We start from the raw sequence: 15272 nt of genomic DNA, 5'->3' as shown, positions 1-15272 counted from the left end.
TAGAGATATTATAAATATTCCTAAAATTACAGAGCTAAAACAGAAAAATCTACTGATAAACATTATTCTTATAATATTTAAGAACATTAACTACTAGATTTTTTTCAAATATGACTAAATAAATAACTGTCCATCTCTAATTCCTACTATATATATTTTTATTTGTCAGTTTTAAATACAAATATCAAATTTAAATAGTGAATGTTAAATTAATTTTTTTGTGATATCTTTTCATAAAACCAAATATATAAATTAATATTTGATAATTAATTAATTATTATATTTATTTGTTGTTTTAATCCATTGATAATTAATTAATTAAATTTCATAAACTTCTATTCAATATTTTTGAAAAAAAAAATAAATGATATAATAGATTAAAAAATATAACTAATTAGGAGAAGTAATTATTAATTTTTTTATTAATATCCTTTAAATTTATTTTATTTAATAAAAAAAGTTTTTAAGCTCTTCACTTTTATCTCATTAGGTCCTCTATATTGATCTGTATAATTAATTAAAAAAATTACTTTTATTATTATTAATATTTTTGTACATTTAATTTTAATTTATTTAAATAAATAATTTTTATAAAAGAAATTATCATCATTATTTATTTATTTTTACAAAAACAAAATTTTTATAGCTATTTTAACAAAATTTTCATTTTTATTATTAATTATTTATTATTTGATATTTTTTCTTCAATATTAAAAAAGTAATAATAAAATTGGTGCAATCAATGCATTAGACTTAGGTTCTGCTTTAGCAAATTGCATTAATCTCTCAAATTTGACACTTAACCTTCGGTAAAAACAGTTTATTTGTTTTGGATTGCGATATTTTAAATTAAAAAAAATAATTAAAACAATAAAGTTATTTTTTCTTCAATATTTAAAAAGTAACAATTAAATTGGAGCAATGGGTGCATCTGCCTTAGGTTCTGCTTTAGCAAATTGTGTTAATCTCTCAAATTTGACACTTGACCTTTTGTAAAAACAGTTTATTTTTTTGGATTGTGATATTTTTAATTATAAAAACTAACTAAAAACAATAAATTTCTTTTTTCTTTTTCTTTTTATTGTGTTTGCTTTTTTTTTGTTCTTTCTTTGTTAATTTAGCTAATCATTTTTCAACTTTTTCTTTTATTATTAATTAATTAATCTTATTATTTCATATTTTTTCTTCATTTATTCCTTCTTTTTTTAACTATTTATTGATATATTTTTTTCTTCAATATTTAAAAAGTAACAATTCAATTGGTGATAAAGGTGCATCAGGCTTATGTTCTACTTTAACTAATTGCATTAATCTATCAAATTTGACACTTGACCTTAAGTAAAAACAGTTTATTTGTTTTGGATTGTGATATTTTAAATTATAAAAACTAATTTAAAACAAAAAAGCTCATTTTTCTTTTTCTTTTTATTGTGTTTGCTTTTTTTTGTTTTTTCTTTGTTAATTTAGCTTATTTTTTAAATTTCAACTTTTTCTTTTATTATTAATTAATAAATCTTATTATTTCATATTTTTTCTTCATTTATTCCTTTAATTAACTATTTATAATTTATTTTTTCTTCAATAATTAATAAGTGGAAATGAAATTAGTGCAATAGGTGCATCAAGCTTAGGCTCTGCTTTAGCAAATTGCATTAATCTCTCCAATTTGGCACTTAACCTTATGTAAAAACAGTTTATTTTTTTTGAATTGTGATATTTTAAATTATAAAAACTAATTATAAACATAAAAGCTCTTTTTTCTTTTTTTCTTTTGTTGTGCTTGCTTTTTTTTTGTTCTTTTTTTGTTAATTTAGCTCATCATTTTTCCACTTTTTCTTTTATTATTAATTAATTAATCTTATTATTTCATATTTTTTCTTCATTTTTTCCTTATAATTAACTTTTAATGATATATATTTTCTTCAATATTTAAAAAAGTAACAATTAAATTGGTGATGAAGGTGTATCAGGCTTAGGTCCTGCTTTAGCTAATTGCATTAATCTATCAAATTTGACACTTGAAATTGGGTAAAAACAGTTTATTTATTTTGGATTGTGATATTTTAAATTATAAAAACTAATTAAAAACAATAAAATTCTTTTTTCATTTTCTTTTAATTGTTTTTGCTTTTTTTGTTCTTTCTTTGTTAATTTAGCTCATCATTTTTCAATTTTTTCTTTTATTATTAATTAATTAATCTTATTATTTCATATTTTTTCTTCATTTTTTCCTTCTAATTAACTTTTAATGATATTTATTTTCTTCAATATTTAAAAAGTGGAAATGAAATTGGTGCAAAGGGTGTATCTGCCTTAGGTTCTGCTTTAGCAAATTGCATTAATCTCTCAAATTTGAAACTTTACCTTAAGTAAAAACAGTTTATTTGTTTTGGATTGTGATATTTTAAATTACAAAAACTAATTAAAAACAATAAAGCTCTTTTTTCTTTTTCTTTTTATTGTCTTTGCTTTTTTTTTGATCTTTCTTTGTTAATTAATTTAGCTCTTCATTATATTTTAAACTTTTTCTTTTATTATTAATTAATTAATCTTATTACATTATTTTTTCCTTCTAATTAACTATTTATTGATATATTTTTATTCAATATTTAAAAAGCTGGAATAAAATTAACGATGAAGGTGCATCAGGATTAGGTTCTGGTTTAGCAAATTGCATTAATCTCTCAAATTTGACACTTGTACTTGAGTAAAAACAGTTTATTTGTTTTGGATTGTGATATTTTAAATTATAAAAACTAATTTAAAACAAAAAAGCTCATTTTTCTTTATCTTTTTATTGTGTTTGCTTTTATTTTGTTTTTTCTTAGTTAATTTAGCTTTTTTTTAATTTCCAACTTTCTCTTTTATTATTAATAAATTAATCTTATTATTACATATTTTTTCTTCATTTTTTCCTTCTATTTAACTATTTATTGATATATTTTTTCTTCAATATTTAAAAAGTGGAAATGAAATTGGTGCTATGGGTGCATCAAGCTTAGGCTCTGCTTTAGCAAATTGCATTAATCTCTCAAATTTGACACTTAACTTTCAGTAAAAACAGTTTCTTTGTTTTGGATTGTGATATTTAAAATAATAAAACTAATTAAAAACAAAAAACTCTTTTTTCTTTTTCTTTTGTTGTGCTTGCTTTTTTTTTGTTCTTTCTTTGTTAATTTAGCTCATCATTTTTCAATTAATTAATTAATCTTATTATTTCATATTTTTTCTTCATTTTTTCCTTCTAATTAACTTTTAATGATATATATTTACTTCAATATTTAAAAAAGTAGCAATTAAATTGGTGATGAAGGTGTATCAGGCTTAGGTCCTGCTTTAGCTAATTGCATTAATCTCTCAAATTTGACACTTGAACTTTAGTAAAAACAGTTTATTAGTTTTGGATTGTGATATTTTAAATTATAAAAACTAATTAAAAACAAAAAAGCTAATTTTTCTTTATCTTTTTATTGTGTATGTTTTTTCTTTGTTAATTTAGCTTATTATTTAATTTTCAACTTTCTCTTTTATTATTAATTAATTAATCTTATTATTTCATATTTTTTCTTCATTTTTTAGTTCTAATTAACTCTTTAATGATATATATTTTCTTCAATATTTAAAAAGTAACAATTAAATTGGAGCAATGGGTGCATCAGCCTTAGGTTCTGCTTTAGCAAATTGTGTTAATCTCTCAAATTTGAAACTTGACCTTTAGTAAAAACAGTTTATTTTTTTTGGATTGTTATTTTTTAAATTATAAAAACTAATTACAAAAAAGCTCTTTTTTCTTTTTTTTTATTATGTTTACTTTTTTTTATTCTTTCTTTGTTAGTTTAGCTCATTATTTTATTTTCATTATTTATTAATTAATCTTATTATTTCATATTTTTTCTTCATTTTTTCCTTCTAATTAACTATTTTATGATATATTTTTTATTCAATATTTAAAAAGTTCCAATTAAATTGGTGATGCAGGTGCATCAGGCTTATGCTCTGGCTTAGGAAAATGCATTAATCTATCAAATTTGACACTTGACCTTTAGTAAAAACAGTTTATTTGTTTTGGATTGTGATATTTTAAATTATAAAAACTAATTTAAAACAAAAAAGCTCTTTTTTCTTTTTCTTTTTATTGTGTTTGCTTTTTTTTGTTTTTTCTTTGTTAATTTAGCTTATTTTTTAAATTTCAATTTTCTCTTTTATTATTAACTAATTATTCTTACTATTTCATATTTTATCTTCATTTTTACCTTCTAATTAACTATTTATTTAAATATTTAAAAAGTGGAAATGAAATTGGTGCAAACGGTGCATGCGGCTTAGGTTCTGCTTTATCAAATTGCATTAATCTCTCAAATTTGGCAATTCACCTTGGGTAAAAACAGTTTATTTTTTTTGGATTGTGATATTTTAAATTATAAAAACTAATTATAAACACAACATATTTTTTCTTCATTTTTTCCTTCTAATTAACTATTTAATGAATGATATATTTTTTCTTCAATATTTAAAAAAGTAACAATTAAATTGGTGATGAAGGTGCATCAGGCTTAGGTCCTGCTTTAACAAATTGCATTAATCTCTAAAATTTGATACTTGAACTTTAGTAAAAACAGTTTATTTGTTTTGGATTAAGATATTTTAAATTATAAAAACTAATTAAAAACAATAAAATTCTTTTTTCTTTTTTTTTTTTTGTGCTTGCTTTTTTTTGTTCTTTCTTTTTTAATTTAGCTCATTATATTTCAACTTTTTCTTTTATTATTAATTAATTAATCTTATTATTTCATATTATTTCTACATTTTTTCCTTCTAATTAAATATTTAATGATATATTTTTTCTTCAATATTTAAAAAGTGGAAATCAAATTGGTGCAATAGGTGCATTAGGCTTAAGTTCTGCTTTAGCAAATTGCAATAATCTCTCAAATTTGAAACTTTACATTAAGTAAAAACAGTTTATTTGTTTTGGATTGTGATATTTTAAACTATAAAAATGAATATTAAACAAAAAAGCTCCATGAATTTATTTAATAGCTTTTATTTGATTTATTTTTTTATCTTTTTTATTCCACTAATATTATTTTATTTATTAATTTAAAGAATAATTTTTAATTTAAAAAGTTTATTCTGTTTTGATAATTTAAACAAATTTATTATAAAAATTTTAGCTCTTCTATTAATGAATCATAAAGATTCCAATTATTAAGCAGGTGTCTTAAATCAAAAAGATTAGTTGTCTTAAATTTCTAATGATAAAAAACTGATGAAAGGATGAATAAATATAAAATCTTTGAATAATATTATTGCTATTTGCAGCAAATTTTTTCTGTAGCTGAGAAGCTACATGTAAAAATTTATTAAAAAATAAATTAATTAATTAATTAATTTTTTAATTTTATGTTATTTTTTTTATATATTCATTTGTTTACTTTTTAATTTAACAGAAATAATTTTAATTTTAATTTTATTTTATATAAATAAAAAAATAATTTTTAAATTTATTGATAATTAATTTTATCTTGTTTTTCATTTTCTTATTTTATTTAATTAAATATTAATTAATTTTTATATAAATAAATTGTGAAATCTATATTATTTTAATAATTTATTTTTAAATTAATTGTTTGTTTGTTTTTTTAATCTAAAATAAAATTTTTATTTTATCTATTTTTATGTTAAATTAAAAATAGAATTTAATTTTTTTATTTTAAATTTTAATTTTACATTAAAGAGATTTAAAGGTAATTATATAAGTCTGAAATGTTATACTATAAAACTATTTAGAGTATATATACAAATAAAGTAGCATAAATATAATTATATTAATTTAAATATTCTTATGGATTTAATTATTTTAATAATTAATTGTTAAGTATTGATTATAATATTGAAAATGGAAAAATTTTGTTAAATTAAATGAGAGTTTAAAACCTAAATTTTATTCAATTAATTTTTTATAGTTATAGTGAAGCTGTGATTATTTTTTTATTTATTATTTGTTTTGTTGTTAAGTGATTGAAATAGTATTACTCTTTTTAAGTTTAATTTTTGCATAGCTTTTGATATCCTTCATCAAAATTTAAATTTATTATATAAATAATATATTTTAATTGAAATTTGAAATTAGTTCATTTTTATGAGCTTTTGTTTTTACCCTTAAGTCTCTAATATAAATAAATAAATAAAGAAAAGTATTATTTTTAAGTTATTTAAAAAATAAATTACTTGCAACTCTTCCTCTAGTTTTCTGCATTCTTCTTCTTTTTATTGTAAAATAAGGCTTAGCTTATATTTATCTCTTTTTTATTTTAATTTTATAAAAAAATTAAATAATTTGCATTTAAATTATTTAAATATACTTACTTGCTTTTAAGGTAAAATATATGAGTTTATTCTATTAATTTTTGAGTATTTTAAGATTCTGTTTTTAGACTTTCTATATAATGAGTAATGGCTGTATCCTATTATATTTAATTTTTATAATAAATTTTAAGAAATCAAATTATTTATTTTACTTGTTTTGAGAGGATTTCTCTTCTATTATAAAGTATATCTCTCATTTATTTTAAATCTTTAAATCTCAGGAATTCTTCTTATTAAATTATTTTTTGATAAAGTTCAATATACTACTATGTAAATTTTTCTACATACTTTTTGTAAGTATGTCTAATAAAATTTTAATATTGGGATATAGAAGGATACTACACACATTCGTCTTATTGTAAAAAGTATTTTTCTGTAAATTATCTCATAGATGTAATAGCTTCATTAAATATTCGAGAAAGTTTTTCTTTATTTTATTTGCAAGCTTCTTCACTTAATTACTATTCTTCTTCTTTAATTTAATTGGAACCATCATACGAAGGCCTAGTATCTCTAGTCTATAGAGGTGTTTAAAGCTAAATTTCCTAGTTAGAAATTAATATTTTTGAGGGAGTGGAGACTTTAGGATTTGATGATCTTTTTTGCTATAATTGGCTATATCCTGAAGCCTTTTTCAAATTTTGATGAAGACTAGAATATCTAGTAAAACCGATTTAATTTTCTATTGAAGACCTGTAAATATTCCTTTAAGTTTTTAATTATTTAACTTTGCTTTCTTATTATTCTGTTGAAAAGTTATTTTTTAAAAATATTCTAGAATTATGCACTTCTTTTATCTTTCCATCAACACTTTCAAAATCTTCTTCATTTTCAATTTCATTAATAGTATAATCTTATTCAGAAAAACTTTATTAAGTTAAAGAAGTATTAAAATCATTATTTTCATTTTCAACCTACTCAATTGATAAATTTGGACTCTTAGTAATTTTATTATTGATTGAAAGATCATTGCTTTATTAATTTATTTCTTTTCTAGTTTAATTACTTTCATATATCTAGCTAAATAGATTTCGAGAAAGCTATTTTCTTTATATCTCAGATATACCTGCCATTGTGGTAAAATATAAATTAAACATTCGCTTTGTATAGCTATCTATGTGCTTTTTTAGTTTTTTTCTCTATTATATAAATGGACTGCATTCTCTAAAATCCAATTATTTAAAATATATACTGTATTTATTGATTGTATTCTCTCTTATTTACTATATTAATAAAAGTATTTTAAATATATAAAAATAAAATTTATTTATTGTAAGATGCTATAAATTGTAAGGAGCTATAAAATTTTTATAAGTTGAGATATGATTGTTGAGAATATTGTTTTAAGATTTAATTATTCTTGAAAGGTAAATATTTTTTTAGTAATTGTAATGAATTTCATATTTAAATTTATAAAATTACTGAAGCTGAAAATTTAAAATTATAAAATAAGAAAATTGATAATTTATTGATTTACTAAACTGATGAAAAGAAGCTAGTCTAAAGGTTTCATCTAATCTCCTAATGCTGCTAGCATTTCCTCAACAAATTATTCATAGCACCAATTAGATACTTGCTCACATTCTTTTAAGAGAGCTTCAAAATGAATTTGTTAAATTGAAATTTTTTTTCCAAGATTTATTTAATCCAAAAGATTTTGAATAAATGTAAGAAACATTCGGCTATTATAGTTTATTCCATATATCTTTTTACAGTTTTATATTTAATATTATTCCCAAGATAAAACATCCTCGATTGTTTCTTGCTAAAGTTCACTTTCTTTTTCAATATTCTAAAGTTGTATATCACTCGATAAAGGTCCATAGATATTCTACTTTAAATAAAGAGATGGACTCATAATAGGTTTCTTATAACCTCTATTCGATGAGCTAAATGGAGTAAAAGTCGAAGAAGTAGATGACCCATAAATATTTTAGTTTTAAAATGATAAACTATTAGCTGAATTATTTGATATAGATATATTCCTCTATCTATCTTTATTTTCACTTCTTTAAATCTATGGTTTAGAATCTTTATAAAAAACTAACTTTAGTTTATCAATGTAAAAATTATTAAAAATTTGCTTTATGTTCTATTTTTATGTGCTAGAAAGATTTTTAAACGATTTAACCAGCTAAGAATCTTGCTAAAAACTTAGCTTTGAATTATCTAAAGCTTCAGTAAAAGTATTCATTTCATTTTGTTGGTTTTATTTTTAATTATTTGAATCATTTTCATTGTCAAAACTTAAAATATTATTGTTTTATTATTTATTATTTTCTTCTTGTGTTTTCATATCTTTGATGATAAAATCTCTAGTCGTTGCTTGCTGCACATATTACTATTTAAAGTCACTATAAAGCGGATTGTTATAATAATTTGAGCTATTGTTGCTTATGTCAGTAAAATTATACTTTAACAAATAGTCATCTAGTTCTTCTTTAATAAAGCTTTTAAAATATCCCTACAAATAAAAAATATTTGCTTAAAAATTTGTTTTAAAATCAATTTTATTTTAATATACTCTTGGAGACATAGCATTAATTCTTATACTGTGAGGTGTTCTACCCTTAATCAAATAGTAAAAATGTGGATATATTTTAAATTCTTCAGATGTAGAATTAAATTTAAATTATAGTTTTTCTTATATCTATTAAAAAACACTAAGCTCATGAATACTGTATTATATTTATTCATCTGTGTGCCATATAAAAGAGTCAGAAATTAAAAAAGCAAATAGTAAAAGCTTAAGATGAGAAATATTCGTTTCATCTATACCTTACAAATCTAAATAAAAGCAATGTATATTTAACTCTTTGATTATTATAGGCTCTGAAAATATTTATAGGTCCACAGTACCAAATTAAAAATGCTCTTTTTCCTTCCTTGTTTAGAACTATTAAGTTTTAAATATTTTTTAATTAACTTTTCATTAAGATAAATATTGCTGTTAAGATATTAACAAAATTTTGTTAATTCTTTAATTTTTATGTTTTAAAACAAGAATATACTGATTGTTTTCCTGATATATCCAGGAGCTTATTTAGCAGTTAAGATTTACCACTTCCTTCCTTCCCTGCTATTACAGTCAAATGAATGTATCCCTCATATTTTATAAATAACTATATTATAAAATTATTTAAGGTATAAGCTTATATTTATTATTTGTAATAATACTTATTCTACTAACTCTCCTAGTTTTAGTATACCTGATTAATCAATCTCTACAAACTCAACAGGATATCCTTTTTTAGATATCTTTTTTTATAATTGCTATATTTATAATAGAGTTCATTAATTAATAATCTAAAAATTAAGCTATTTAGCAAATTACAGGCTAGTTATCATCTGATTTTATTAAGAAGGTCTTTTTTTTACCTTTATTTTCCCTTTTTCTTTTTACTGATGAAGGTGAATCTATTTCTGATGGAGAACTTGTTTCTTAATATTCTGTATTGCCCAACAGCAATCCATTTGTTTAAAAACTAAAATTATTTTTACTAAGAGTATTTGATTTTCTTTACCCTTTACCATTTGCTATTTATTTAAAAAATCTATTTTTATTAGGCATTTAGTTGGACTAAAACACAAAGTAATTATTAGTAAAGTATTACATATCTTTAATTGCGTGAATTTAGAATTTTTTCCATTTCTCAATTAAAACTAACTCTACTAAACAAATTTAGATGCACTTTCATTCATATTTAAACCCTCCTTTAAAATAGGGAAGTAAATTTGAAATTTCCTAACTTTTCAAAATATAATTCTATTTTCCTATTATTTTTATAACTATCGAAATGAATGTCTTTGTAATTAATTTTGATTGCTGAAAATTAAGTTAACAATCAACCTTTTAAATAATTTAATTTATTTCTAAATATCAATCTTCTAAATTAACAAAATCAAACAACATCTAATTATTTATTAACTATTAAGTTAGCAATAAGTCTTTTATCTTTGTAACCATAAAATGTATTGATTTTATATTAAAAAATAAAATTACTTGTAAAAGTATATATAAAATTTAATTATTAATGATTTTTAATAATAAATTAAATATTTATTAAAAATCTTTGATACTATACATTTTTAAATACTTTAATATGCTATTTTATGACTGACTTATATTGTATTTTTGATTCTTTAAGCTTATCAATATTTTCCATAAATTTGTTTTGATTATAATTGCATTTAATAAATTAGGAGTTAGATTTTAATAGAATGAAGTTCTATTCTTTATTTTAATATTTTAATACACAACTGAATTAATTACCACACAACAAATAAATTTTATTCAACAATTTAAATTAATATCTTTTAACATTGTTTTAAATATTTTTAATAAAAAGAATAATTTGAATACATCTTGTTTTTTTCAAGACTAGTTTATTTGTGACGTGTTTGGCGCCATTTAGACTTTTTGATGGCTCGCCTAAATGACCATCCCAATCAGAAAATTTTAATGATTTAATGCCATTTTTGGTAATTTGCACCCATTTTAACTTCGTTTAATTTAATCGAAAAAAACATGAAGTAGTTATAAATAAATGCTTGAGTAGGAAACAAAAATTATTAAATCTAAGTTTGAGTTAATGTCTCTAAGTTAATTACAAAGCAAGTGTGTGGAGAATTTTGGGGGTAAAAAATAATATAATTTTTTATTGAAAATGAAAATATAGGGTTTGTATTTATTAAAACATTTAAGAAACTATTTTATTGAATGTCAAATATCTAAAATGAATTGATATAAATGGATAATAAACAATTTTTTATAAGCTATCATAGTAATATATTCTAGTAAATCCATCTATATCTCCACTTTAAGAGAAATAAATATTAATATTTTCTGATTTAATAAAATCAAAAACTGTTAAATAGTAGTTGGTGTTTCCTTTAATAATAAGTTATATAATAAAAGGAACTCTAAAATTTGATCATATTATTTTAAATTGTATATATAACTACAGTGTTCTGATCTGATGTTTTAAAAATTTTATTACTAAATATCTATACTGTCTAAATTTATGAATTCTTAGGTGAAAATAAATTATTGTTAAAGTGATACCCATTTATTCCTTCCAATACATTTAAAAGGTATAAATTAAAAGTGTTATAATATTATATTTTATTAGGTATTTACAATAAAAATCTAAATATAATTGTTTGTATTATTAAACTCTTGAAATCTTTACAACTTAATATCAAAAATTATACATTTTTACAAACTGTTTGTTACTCGCTAATACTAAATAATTTTAGACTAATAAAGTTAATTCAACCTAAAAATCTAAATAACGAGTAATACTCTACTCATTTTTTTGGAAATCAATAATATTAAAGCCAAACAATAGAGATCTAGTCAGTTTACTTTAAGTAAAAAATAGAAACTATGTCACCAAATCTTTATTTTATTCTAACACTTGGATATTTGCTGAATATTATTTGCTACTAGCTCTGGCTTGAAAATAAACGTATAAGCTACATTTCATTTATGTTAGCTATTAAGATATTTTTTTAAATTTCATCATATTTGAAAAAAAATTTAATAGGATTATTAGAGAAATAATAACTTTAGCTACTAAAAATATACTAATTAACCAATTATTCTTAGGTTAAGTTTTATTTGTAATATTTATAGAATATTAAAACTTTTATGTAATCAAAGTAAAAATAGATTCATCGTCCTAGTAAATTATCTACTCGTTTTCAAAGTAAATTCCATTTTATCCAGATTGAGATAGTTAATTAGTTTTAACTGATTTGATGCCTTTTTAAGAATATAACTTTTAATGTTTATTACTTCAAAACAATTAATTTACCGTTTTAGACTTAAATTAGTAAGACCTAAGATTATTAAATTAAAATACATTTTTAAACTGATCCTTTTTATTGATACTAGAATTTAATTGCCTATTTTTTAAATTAAATATCAATAATTAAAGTTTAAGAAAATAAAATTACTTCAGATTAATCAAATTAGAATTATCCAAATATTAAATTTGAAGTCAAAAAATATCCTATTGGATTATTATCAAGAAGAACTAGATATAAAATATTATTAATCAATTAAGCACAAATAATTTAGCTAATACCAACTAATTGAGTTAGTTTTTATTAGTTTATCATATTTAGAGTGTTTATTTTATATAGATAAGAAGTAGATTAATCAAATATTAATAATTAATTAACTGAGTTAAAATTAAAAGCATTATACTAATTTACACCCTATGTGTACTCTTAAACAATAGCAATAGTACTATTTTTTAAAATATTATTGATCTAATAGGGTTACATATCAAATTAAGGTGGTAATTAGACAATACACCCTATACTATCAGTTTTAGATGGCTAACTATGTAAATTTCTTTTATTTCTTACAATCTGAATTATTTATATTTTTTAAATTATGATTATTGCATTTATCATATTTTTTAGAAAATTAATTTTAATTTTCTTTTTAATTTGATGAATTCTAATTCATTAAAATTCTTTTTGACGGTTAAAATTTAGTTATTACAAATTAAGAGCTTGTTAAATCTACTATGCATACCCCTAGCTGTCAAGACTCAATAACATTTGTTTAGATGCTTAATCTTAAAACTGTATTTAGGTTGTTTACAGGTTTATAGCATGTCAAATCATGTAAATATGATTAAAAATTTAAAATGCTTACTAAATACTCTTTTGGTTAACAAATAAGACAATTTTTATCATCAAAACAGCTTTGGCAGTTTTCAGAACACAAACCACATTATGCTGACTAAGAATTATAATACTTACCTTATTATTTACAAACACTAATTTGCAAAACTGATAATATATGAAGGAATTTAAGTAAAAATGTATAAAGAAAATAAATCTTGTTTAATACATTAGAAAATTTAGGTTGATATTTATTTTGTTAATTTATTATACTTTTCTTATATATTTTTTAATTACAAATAAAGGTAAATTTATAGATAAATAATCTTTTTTATGTTTTGATTTTCAAGCCATATGCTAAATTTATGAGTGTATTTCATTTAAAAAAACCATAAATTATATCTTCATTTTTTAAATAATGAGAGTGTTTGATATTTAATTTTTTATGCTTTTTGTCTTAAATTATTATCTTTGAAGAGAAAAAAAATAAATCTGTCTCATAATATACTTTACTGTAATTACATTGATATAATTAAATGATAATAAATTTATCAATTTTTATACCTGTTTATATAAAATTATTCATATGCTTAATTTTAGAAATAATTTTATTATCATAATTTTTATCGATAATAAAAAAGTTAAATATTTTTAAAAGTTTTTTATATTTAATAATTAATAATAGAATAAAAATAATACAATTTTATAATCTATAATAATTTATTTAATCATTTTTTTTATTTTAAAGCCCTTACAAATGTTAGTAAAAGCGATTGATTTATATGTTTATATAAACTGAATACTTGTTGATTTATTAATATTTGAAGAATAAACAATATATTTATCAATTAATATTCTTCGATATTGATTTGCAATTGCCTTCACTATTCGTTTCTTGTTACCGAAATAAAGCTAAAAACGATTCTCTTATTGATTAAAAACTAAACAAATAATAAAAGTGAATATTAGTTAGTAGTTTATAGGTAAGGTTTATTTCAATAAAATAAGCATCACAATATATTTTTTAAGAAAAGGAAAGATTAGTTAATTGATTTAGAGTAAATGAGCATGAATAATAGCTACAGTTATTAGTATAGAACTGAAAATTATGATGGATAAAGAAGTAAATCTAAATTTATTGTTTTCCTTATCCATATTTATTAAAATAATAATCTATCTATCATTTAAAATAAAAAAATTATAGATGAAATAAAAATTATTATTTATTTTAACAATCTAAAAGGCACATACACCACTCCCTAATATGATGAAGTTGTAAAGAAGTATATGAATTTTGATCCCAGCCAGCAAAGAACTACTTTGGCAATCAATTAAGGGATAAATCAAACAAATTTTTCAAAGTCTGTATCATATTAATAAACTAATAATACTGGAAACTATGGTGATTCATATGGTTATTAAACTGTGTAGTACACTGGTAATTTTAATTAAACATAACCAGGATTGTATCAAGACAGATTCAGCGAAATCAAAAATGTCCAAATAAAAGACGTCTAAAGCCCTGATAAAAATTTATACACTTAATATGACTTTTAAGAAGAAAATGATAGAGTTAAAAGATCTAAAAAGACCTAAGATGTAACAATAACCAAAACAACTACAACTTATGATAATAATGGTATAGGAATTCCAGACTATCAACCAGTGTTTATTGGATATGAGAAATCAAGTCTTTCATAATTTAATTAAGGGCCTTAATCTAATTCTTAAATAATTATCCTTGAAAATCCCGATTTAGCAATGCAAAGTAGAAGCTCTATTAATCCAAGACTAGAATCCTAAAATAGAGTAGAAACAAAATCTATTTAGGATTAAAACATCGCTCTCTGCAATATTTTCTGAAAAAACTTAAAATATATTGTTATTATTTACATATTCAAAAATTTAAGTATAAAAGTCTATTTTACAATGATGTAAGTTATGATTTTATTAAATAGATAATCAATTTTAAATTATTATTTTATACATTTTATTTATCAATATACTAATTATTTCAAAAATTACTCTAATAATAAGTAGTGAATACTTATTTTACTCAAAAAAGGAATATTTTGAGAACACAAATTTCGATTTTAGGCCTATATCAAGTATAATATTTTGCAATTGGCATGAAATAAAAACATTATTTTTTAAGATAAAAATACAAATTAAAAAGAAATACTAATAATATACTTCATTAAGAAAGAATTACATATTTGTTTTTTAAAACATAAAAATGTAATGATTTTTTAATTAAAATA

General features: G+C 20.2%; 3 protein-coding genes across 3 annotated transcripts; 2 read left to right on the top strand and 1 right to left on the bottom strand. All coding sequences in view use genetic code 6, as the record gives it.

Moving 5' to 3' along the window:
* Positions 1–364: 364 nt before the first annotated feature.
* TTHERM_000721599 (cyclic nucleotide-binding domain protein) lies at positions 365–5259 on the top strand (the record flags this gene model as incomplete). Its single annotated transcript, XM_012799100.1, has 17 exons — positions 365–403; positions 461–507; positions 720–809; positions 903–992; positions 1249–1338; positions 1594–1683; positions 1939–2028; positions 2280–2369; positions 2618–2707; positions 2965–3054; positions 3291–3380; positions 3628–3717; positions 3956–4045; positions 4289–4378; positions 4520–4609; positions 4862–4951; positions 5175–5259. 17 exons carry the CDS (start codon positions 365–367, stop codon positions 5257–5259), a joined length of 1431 nt encoding a protein of 476 aa, XP_012654554.1.
* An 875-nt stretch (positions 5260–6134) lies between these two features.
* TTHERM_00721580 (hypothetical protein) lies at positions 6135–9985 on the bottom strand (the record flags this gene model as incomplete). The annotated part of the gene is made up of 9 exons (XM_001031890.2): positions 6135–6170; positions 6232–6304; positions 6370–6467; positions 6522–7592; positions 7847–8833; positions 8894–9265; positions 9381–9491; positions 9547–9642; positions 9704–9985. The coding sequence occupies 9 exons, from the start codon at positions 9983–9985 to the stop codon at positions 6135–6137; spliced, it is 3126 nt and encodes a 1041-aa protein (XP_001031890.2).
* Positions 9986–14073: 4088 nt separating this feature from the next.
* Positions 14074–14874, top strand: TTHERM_00721570 (hypothetical protein; the record flags this gene model as incomplete). Its single annotated transcript, XM_001031889.3, has 2 exons — positions 14074–14134; positions 14255–14874. 2 exons carry the CDS (start codon positions 14074–14076, stop codon positions 14872–14874), a joined length of 681 nt encoding a protein of 226 aa, XP_001031889.3.
* Positions 14875–15272: the final 398 nt, after the last annotated feature.

The sequence above is a fragment of the Tetrahymena thermophila genome (genome assembly GCF_000189635.1).
Source record: "Tetrahymena thermophila SB210 genomic scaffold scf_8254515, whole genome shotgun sequence".
NCBI classification, from domain to species: Eukaryota; Ciliophora; class Oligohymenophorea; order Hymenostomatida; family Tetrahymenidae; genus Tetrahymena; species Tetrahymena thermophila.
The sequence above is the reverse complement of the archived record's forward strand: the minus strand, read 5'-3'. Positions and strand labels throughout refer to the sequence as shown.